We start from the raw sequence: 8,985 nt of genomic DNA, 5'->3' as shown, positions 1-8,985 counted from the left end.
TGCCTGTCCTGCCTTTTCCAGCTGAGGCAGTGGGCATTTCTCCACTGTTGAAGGCTTAGTCCCTGTGAAACATAGTTAGTAGGGGCAAGTCAAGGTGGAGGGTGCCTAGGAGAGTTCCCAGCACCAGATCACCATCCTGACCGTGGCTCCTGGGGCGTGTAGGTGAGGTCTTTGCTGCCCTCGAAGATTGGGCAGCAAAGCCTAGGGCTGACGTATGAAGAGTTGCATTATGTGCTCCCTGGCAAAGAGACCGCACCCCTCCAGGAACTGTCATCCTGTCAAGACGTCAAGGAAACAGGTCTTCAAGAAAAGAAAGAGATGATTGGGTATAATTTTATAGCAGCAGAATCCTGGATCTAATATTAACCATTGTATTTTACAGTTTGACAGTTTCTGTCCTGGGGACCAATCAGGGCCCCTGGGTGAGAGGGTGTGGCCCATCCTCCGGCTCAGGGCGGGGGGGAAGGCTCGTCTCAGGCCTCTGGGCCAGCGTGAGAAGCAAGAGTGGGGGCGGATTCCAGGAGCAGTGGCTCCTGGTCCTCAGGACACGGCACCTCCAGGCAAGGCGAGACAACCATGGGTCCTCTCCCAGAAAAATCCCAGACATGCCACGTTCTATGTGGCTTTGCATGGTTCTTAGACCAGCTAGGGCCCATCTAAGCAACGCTTGGGGAGCAAGGATGGTAGTAACCACCTTGCACCTTTCTAGATTCTCTCCGAGTAGATGACGCTGCCAGAACAGACACAAGCGGGCTTATGAGGACCCAAATAGTCAGGCAAGGGTTAGGGACCGGCCAGCGCCAGGACAGGCTGGCCACCTGAGGATGGGGTGTTTCTTGGTGTATGGCGGTGGGGGCAGCGGGAGGAGAGAGTGGGACCCTCCTCAGCAGACACAAGTACAGGTGCCGAGGGCACTGGCGTATCTCTCAGAGACGGCTGCCTGGAAAGTTGGAGTCTCCCTTCCTGCAGGTCTGTGCTGGCTCAGCTGTAGGGCGCTGTGCACTGAAATCACTCTCCCCTCTCCTGGAGCGCTCCGATCAGCCACAGCGGCTCCTGTTCCATTTCCTTCTTTATTGGTGGTGAGGGATTCCCAGGCCACCATCACCCTTTATGGATAATGGGGACCCAGGAGCCTGGGCGGTGTTGATTAGCGGGGACAGCTGGGGCCAGGAGGCTGGGACTGCACGGCCACTTCACCTCTGAGCCTGGGGTCAGAGGACACTTTCTTGAAGGGCTGAGAGTAAAGACTTTAGGATGTGTGGTCACGTGGCTCAGCCTTTGGCCCTCTACTCAGCCTGAGCTTGAAAACTGCCTGGAGGCAGACAGCAGCCCGGCCCGGCAGGGAGAGTGACACTTGACTGGCACGCAGCCCCATGTGTGGGCCCTGCTCTGTGACTCTGACCTCAGACCATCGGAAACACCTTCAGCCCAAAGGGCACCTGCAGAGCAAGGTCACGGGGACAGATGGACAGACAAGGGCACAGGTCAGAGCATGGAAGTGACGAAGGAGTCGCATGCCTGCTGTCGGGTAAGCAAGTGTCTTTATTGAGAATGTGTATGTCTGGCAAGATCTGGATTAGCATTTTCTCTTATCCTCGTGAGTGGGACGGAAGGGTTGGAAGTCAGTCGAGGCACAGAGCGAGAGCCTCCTGCCCAGGGGACAGGATGCGGTTCTTCTGCTTCCGTGAGGATAGTGACGCGGAGGTCCACGTCACCTTCCTGGGGACGGCTCTGGACCAGCTGCCCCGCCGGGCTGTGTGCAGAGGGAGCTGCTCCCAGAGACTCTGGCCGGCCGGCCCCGCCCTACGTGGCCCGCACCTTCATCTCCGACACCTTGTAGCTGTAGTTGTACCCCTTCCCTGACCTCCAGTTGATGCCGTTTGCAAAGCTCTCGTGGGGCCCCCCAAGGTAGCGACCGTTCAGGTTTGACACATGACAACTGTTGTACCACCAGGCCCCCTGGTACAGCACGGCACAGTTTGCAGTATATTTGTCGTTGTCTTGGTCTTTGGTGGAGAAGGCGTGGTTGTTGTGGGACGTCAGGGAATCACCTGCTCAGAAGGAAAGGTCGCCTAATTGGCACACAGGGCTAGGAGGTCCCCGACGCTGGTCCAGGGCAAAGCTGCTGTGTCCGGGTGTGCATATTGCACACTGTGCAACTCCAAGGGGTGCCACTCACATGACCCCAGGGAGCATCCCTCTGCTGATGCAGTGGCCTTGGTATCCCCTCATCTGGTCTGCTCCTGCCAGCTAGCAGGCATCCTCTCACTTAAGGGGTGAACTCTTTCACTCCTCAGGGGAGAATTCCAGTCACAAGAGTGGGAATGGAGCCTTCAGGGAAATGGGCTAAATTATCATCCTTCCCCGTTTTTCATCAGTAATGGTAGTTAATAATAATGCCACAGCTTGTTGGACTTTGTCATGGGTCACATCAGCCTTGTGGGTACACTTAGGTGTGCGTAGTATTACCTTACCGTGTGGATAAGAAACTGGTGAGGTTAAGTCCCCAAGAACATCACACAGAAAAGACAGAGCCAGGATGCTCAGCAGGTCCTCTCTGCTTCCCCAAACCCCGCTCTGAAGCCCAGGCCACTGCTGTGCCCTGTGCGGACTCTCACCTGCGCTGCCCTCGACAAAGGCTCCCAGGACCAGCTTGTACTTCTCTGCCTCACCCGCCATCTTGAATGACTGGTACTTGGCAAATTGGTGGTTGCCCTCAAAGTCCATGAGGTCTACCCGCAGCTCGCTGCTTCCTGTTAGAGGTGGGTGCTCAGGGCCCAGCAGAAGGGACACTCTGCATCCGGGCATGGGGGGTGGGAATGTGGGTTTTAGGGGACGTCTGAACTTGGCATCGGGGACAATTCACCGGGAAGGTGTGAGGGGCTGGGCTGGTGGGAGGACCTCAGGGATGGCCCCCTGTTTTCAAATAGCTCCCCTGCCGTTCCATCAGCCATGCCTGAAATTCCACGGTCGGTGTACCTCGGAGGGCATGAAGCCTCGCTCTAGTTTGAAACCCTAAATTCTTCTGCAAATAGCTGTGAATGCCACGGCAGGAAATCTTTGTATGTGTAGTTTCTTCTGCAAGAATTTCAGGCCCACGAGTGGACACCGTCAAGGTTGCCATGAGGGAGTGGAAGAATTCAGAAAGGATTTACAGGTTTGCCGTTGACCTCAGGACCAGCTGTGAAGCTGATGCTGTGGAACGGAGAAGTGGGGTGAGGGGCCTGCGTGGGGACCTCCACCTGCACTGAGCAGGAGAGGCAAGGGAGGGGGCTCCGTGGGCCTAAGACCCCAGTTTCAAGGAAGGACCAACAGGTGGAAGTGGGAGAAGGGCCACCCCAACCCAGATGGCGTCCTCCTCACTTCTGACTCTCGGGTTCTAGATACGATCGGTCCCGAGACCAGAAGTCGTCTTCTTCCAATCATCCACCTCCTCCGATGTGAACACTCAGAGCGTGTAAGAGAACACGTGTCCTAGGTTCTCAGGGTAATAACCCTCCCTGGTGTCACACGTGACCACCCCCGGGGCTAGGAGGAGCGGGGTCCTCTGGTCCACGTGGCCCAGCGCCAAGGTCAGGGACATGTGGATTTCAGGCACCCCACCACAGAGCCCCCGGCCGTGGCCCTACCCTGGGAGGTCAGCGCGTGGATGTTTTCATTCCCCAGCCAGAACTCTCCCAGCTGACTGCCGAAGCCCTGCTTGTACGCGGCCCAGTCCCGGTAGAAGTCCACAGAGCCGTCTCTCCTTCTCTGGAAAACCTGCACACGATGGGGAGGGCTGGGGAGATGGGGCCCCACTGCCGTCGCCCCACAGGGCACCCCGGCCACACATGGTAGCAGCATTGGTAGTTCACAGGCATCACAGGCTGAGGACCAGAACGTGGGTCTCATCAAAGAGCCCAGGGACAGTCAGGGACACCCAAATGGGACCAAGGAGGAAATGGAAGCTCAGAGAGGGCAGGCGACAAGCCCAAAACCACACGGCTGGAGAGGAGTGGGCACCTCCGGGCCTGAGCCCACAGCCCTGAGCCACGGCACTCCTTCCCATATGGGTCCACACCCCCGTCCCCTGACATTTCTGATTCTCCCGACCTCGTGAACGGACGGGGTCAGCCTCAGGCTGGAGGGAGTGGACGGTCTCACAAAGGCCACTAAAGAGTGATCTGCCACCAGGTGAGGCTCCCAGGCACACCCACCCTTCCCCAGGAACCCCACGGCCATCACTGGGTCCCCCCAACTCACGGTCCACCCCCCGCCATCCACGTCCATGTCACACAGCACGGTCAGGGGCCGGCAGTCGGGCAGGTAGATGGTGTGCCAGCCGCTCAGAAAGTGCCCCCTGGTGAGCAGCTCCTTACAGGTCCGAGGTCCTGGGGAGGGAAGCCGGGGAATGGATGCCAGGACAGGAGCTCTGGGCAGGGCAGCGGGGAGGAGGAGGGGGGAGGAGGGAGAGGCAGGGACACATGCCTGGGGGATGTGGGCTCTGAGTCCTGGGACAGAGACGCAGCCCCCAAGGCCACCCGGCTGTGACGGCCAGGCCCCATCGACCTGGCCATCCCCACCTCCCAGGGCTGCCCACGCCTAGTCTCCTGGGCACCTGGCCTCCTCCAGGAATATACTCGAGTTACCCAGGCAATGGCTGCCTATCACTCGGGTAAGTGGGGACTAAGATATGCGCAGCGAGGGTTTTGTCCTTGGAAGGTGGGACCTGAGTCTGGGCAGCTGGCCTTCTGGTCGAGCCCCCCTCCCCCTCCCTCAGCAAGAGCAGGTCCAGGCGGAGGTCCGGGGGTCAGTGTGTGCGCAGTCACCTGTGGCACAGGAATGAAGCTGCCCCGGCTCTCCTGTTGTGGGGAGAGAGGACATGCACGTCACACGCCTGGAAACAGCACCCCGGGCCCCTCAGCCCCGTTGCTCCGTGAACACAGCGTGGAGAACGGAAACCGTTATCCAGCTCTTTGCAGGACTATCAGCCTCCAGCCCTGAGGATCAGTTCCTCGACTCAGCATCACTGGGTTTGCTTAGCCCCCACTGCATCCGGCTTGCCTGGGGGCTGGCGGCCAGCACCGTCCCGCGGGGCACTAGCTGGACCGCCGTGCCGGCCACCTCGCCTGGGCTTCACGGCTCACGGCGGTGGAGGATCAGCGCCCCCAGGCCTATCGCTTTCCACAGCCCGCGTCTCCATCACAGCCTCTGGTTGTGGAAAGTACTGGGGAGCGTTTGGGATGTGAGTCTGGGCCCCAACCTTGCACTTTGTATTTGTAGCCAGAGCATGGGACTGTGTCTTGGAGTTCTGCCTTTTCTTGCTTTTACACATTTTTTTAAAAATGAGCATAAATCAGAGCATTATAAGCAAAATGTCCAAAATCATGTAGTAAGGCAGCATTGCCCGTCACCTGGGTCCAACTCTGGAGCCTGTGGACTTTGAGTGCTCACCGGCCGCTGACAAAGCATGCCGGGCTCAGAGGCCCCTCCTCCCGCACCCATTGGCTGCACAGACAGGGCCAGGGGTGTGGTCTGAGATCCTCCCCCAGGTGGTGCTGGGCATGACCAAGGCCTCTGGGACCCCCCCAGCCCCTGCAAAGCCTGCCCAATGACCCCAGGGAGGCGGGTTCTCACCTTTCTCTCCGCCCGCGCCTTTTTCCCCTCGGTCTCCTGGGGAGAGACAGGAGATGCACAGGACGTCTGCTCAGTGGACATCGACCCTCCGCTCTGGAAACCACCCAAGTGCTCAGTTCTTCGGGGGCTGGGGCGTGGGGGACGCGGCGGAGGCTCTGGGCACCACACACGCATGCTCCGTGGCCCACACCTTTCCAATGCCTGGGTCTCACCCGGGGGAGTTCGGGGGACTCAGAGGCCTGGATTCTTCCCTGGCTTATGAGAAGCTGCTCTGGACCTGGGGCCCCGGACCCGGCACCCAGGTCACTCGCTGTCTCGAAGCTCTTGGGAAGCAGGAAAGAGGACAGGTGCCGCTCTGTCACTTGCCCCCTCCCTCTCTCTGTCTTCTCCCATCTCTCTCTCCACCTCCTCCCTCTCTCTCTCTGTCTGTCTCCATCTCTCATGTCTCTGTAGACAGGCCCCGGGGTCCTGCTCAGGGGTCCTAGCTCTTCATCACCTTTAGTACCTTTGGGCCCGGCCGGCCCTGCCTTCCCAGGGACTCCGGGAGAACCTCGTTCTCCTGTAAATTCCAAAGATAAATCATTGAGGAAAAGGCAACCTGAAGAATTCTACTTCAGCATCTCTGCTCTAAAGAATACAGTCCTGGGGGCTTCCCTGGTGGCGCAGTGGTTGAGAGTCCGCCTGCCGATGCAGGGGACACGGGTTCGTGCCCCGGTCTGGGAAGATCCCACATGCCGCGGAGTGGCTGGGCCCGTGAGCCATGGCTGCTGAGCCTGTGCTCCGGAGCCTGTGCTCCGGAGCCTGTGCTCCGCAAGGGGAGAGGCCACAGCAGTGAGAGGCCCGCCTATCGCAAAAAAAAAAAAAAAAAAGAATACAGTCCTGACCCTCCCATCCCCGCTGCGATATCCTCAAGATCACTGCCCTGGGACTCAGGCCGAGGGTGACAGCACACAGCGGGGACAAAGCGCTCACAGCCACCCGGTGCCGAGCGGCCGGCACGCCAAGCTCGGGCCCCAGGGAACCACCAGCGTCTGGCTCCCGACCACCTCAGTGTAGCAGCCCAGATCCAGGCCACCGTCACAGAGCCCCACCGGCTACTTGGGGGCCTGGGACCAAGAGCACGTCCTCAGAGACCCTGTCACACCGGAGCCTCGGCCCATTGGCTCTGGGAGGGAGGAGGGACCCTGCCCTGTGCTCAGCCCTGGATGCAGGGGCGGTCGGGCGCAGTTACGCATCCCTCTGTGGTGGTTCTCTCTCCACCTCCAGAGAGGAGGGGTTGGGAGCCACGAGGCCTCCCAGGTCTGCGTTACTGATGTGAGCAGGGGGCTAGGACCACCCAGGGCCCCTGCCCCTCCTTCTGAGCACTGAGGGGAGGGTCAGGAGAGGCGGCCCCAGGCTCAGCCAAGGCAGCAGGAGCGTCTGCCGGCGGGCTGCCCTCCTCGGGGAGTGTGGGTGTGGGGCCGAGGGGGCGCCGGCTGGGCTTGGGGCGGACTCACCACACCCACGGGTGGGCAGCCCCCCATCCCGGCCCCTCCCCCCAGTGTCCCCCCAGCAGGACCCCCAGCCTGGAGCCCATCGTGGTGAGCACACGCAGCCCTCCCATCCCCAGGAGGTGCCCTGGGTGCCCACGGCCCCTGAGCTGGATACCTCCTAGGACGTGAGAGGCTGGGGACCTCCACGCTGGCCCTGCGTCCGGAGCCCCTGGAGCGTCCACTCACACGCAGGCCCGGGGCACACTCACCCCTTGAGCTGCGTGCACACCTGCCCCTCATACCAGGCTCGGGGCCCGAAACCCCACAAGGGGGCCACCACGTCGACGGGAGAGCTGTGGGGCGCTCGGGGGCCTTCATACTGAGTTGAGGTCCAGCTCCACCCTCCCTGGTGATGGCTGACTGCTCTGAGCCCCAGTTTTCTCATGTGCGGTACAGATAGAAAAAGCTGGGGCCTCAGTTTTCAGGTGAGAATACCGAGGTACGTAAGGCTTGGAACTCTGGCCCATGACCACGTGAAGCCAGGGCTGGATCGAGGACCAGGAAGCGGGTGTTCTATGAAAGTATACCCAAATGTGAGCTCATAGACTAGCTGAGACCAGCCCCCTCCTCAGGGAATGACAGATCCCGGTGGGCCTCGGGGGTCGCTCCTGACGCCAGCTCCGAGCAGGCTCGTGACCCAAGCTCCCGACCTGAGACCCGCAGGGGTCACTGCCCACCCGGGGTCTAATTGGAGAAGAGCCGGTGCTCAGTGACCCCCACCCCCGAGCCAGAGCACGTACCCTTCTGTCCACTGGCGCCTGCCTCTCCTTTGGGCCCTGCGGGTCCGGGCAGCCCCGGGCAGCCTCGGAGGATGGAGAGCTTGTCGGAGCCCTCCAGGCCCACCAGCTTCACCTCTGCAGAGAGACACAGAGCGCCAGTGAGGGCGCTCGTCCTGGGCCTGAGAGCCCTGCAGAGCCGGCGACAGGCCACCCGAGCCACGGGGATCTGCCATGCAGCGACCTCGGCCTGGGCCGTTGGCTGTGGCCAGAGTCACCCGTCTCAGATGAAGGGTCAGCCTGGCAGTGAGTTTCCCACCTCCGGTGGGCACTGGTCAGGTGTGGAGGTGATGCAGGGCAGAGCCCTGGCCTTGTGGTCCACCCTGCCTGAGCCACCCTCCCCCCAGCCTCAGTGCTGGAGGGTCAGCCTGGCAGCGAGGTGTTTAGTCTCCACTTTTGAGAAGTGACGATGGCAACTCACTGTCATGAGGAATAAGGAAATTGTCCAGAAGGGCTTAGCTCGGGGCCCAGCACAGTTGGCTGTTAGCACCCGGGGCCTGCGGCTTTCAGACCCGTCCGCTGTCAGGTCCTACTCACCTGGTGTCTGACTCACCTGGACAGGTGTCGGGGGCGGAGGCCACGGCGCACAGGAAGATGACGGCCAGCACTGCGGGCCCCACAGCCACGGCCACTCCACGCTGCTCCATCGCTCTGCTCTTTGCCGCCCGAGGAGCCCCGTGCTCTTATAGGGCTGTGGCCACACACTGTCACCTCTGGCCCTGTTTCTCCTCCCGGTGGGGACAGCCAGTTCCTGCCCCGGCTTGTGGCGCCAGCTGGAGGTGGAAGCAGCCTCGGCTGGTTCTCTTCCAGGGACCAGATCCTCCTTACTGAGCATCTGACTTCCATGCTCCCTGTGGACCAGCCCCACTTCCCCTCGGAGGGACACTTCCCTCCAGCCGCCAGACTCCCTAGGCCCCGGATAGGGAAGGGCCAGCCCCCCACCCCCCATCACCCAGCTCTGCCCAGGCCACACCTGAGGCCTTCTCAGGGGGCAGGGTTTGAGGAATTCATTTGCATTTTATGGGCTTCAAGTCTACAGAAATTTAGAAAGTTCTCCTGGG

The 8,985-nt window shown here is 60.9% G+C and overlaps 1 protein-coding gene across 1 annotated transcript; it reads right to left on the bottom strand.

Moving 5' to 3' along the window:
- Window positions 1–1,613: 1,613 nt before the first annotated feature.
- On the bottom strand, window positions 1,614–8,571 carry LOC307054761 (ficolin-2-like; the record flags this gene model as incomplete). The annotated part of the gene is given in 10 exon segments (XM_079706658.1): window positions 1,614–2,051; window positions 2,619–2,753; window positions 3,630–3,759; window positions 4,243–4,389; window positions 4,392–4,411; window positions 5,617–5,652; window positions 6,122–6,175; window positions 7,889–8,126; window positions 8,346–8,404; window positions 8,478–8,571. Coding segments are annotated over 10 exon segments (1,161 nt in total). The 3' UTR covers window positions 1,614–1,803.
- Window positions 8,572–8,985: the final 414 nt, after the last annotated feature.

This window comes from Hyperoodon ampullatus, assembly GCF_949752795.1.
Source record: "Hyperoodon ampullatus genome assembly, chromosome: 6".
Lineage (NCBI taxonomy): Eukaryota > Metazoa > Chordata > Mammalia > Artiodactyla > Ziphiidae > Hyperoodon > Hyperoodon ampullatus.
The sequence above is the reverse complement of the archived record's forward strand: the minus strand, read 5'-3'. Positions and strand labels throughout refer to the sequence as shown.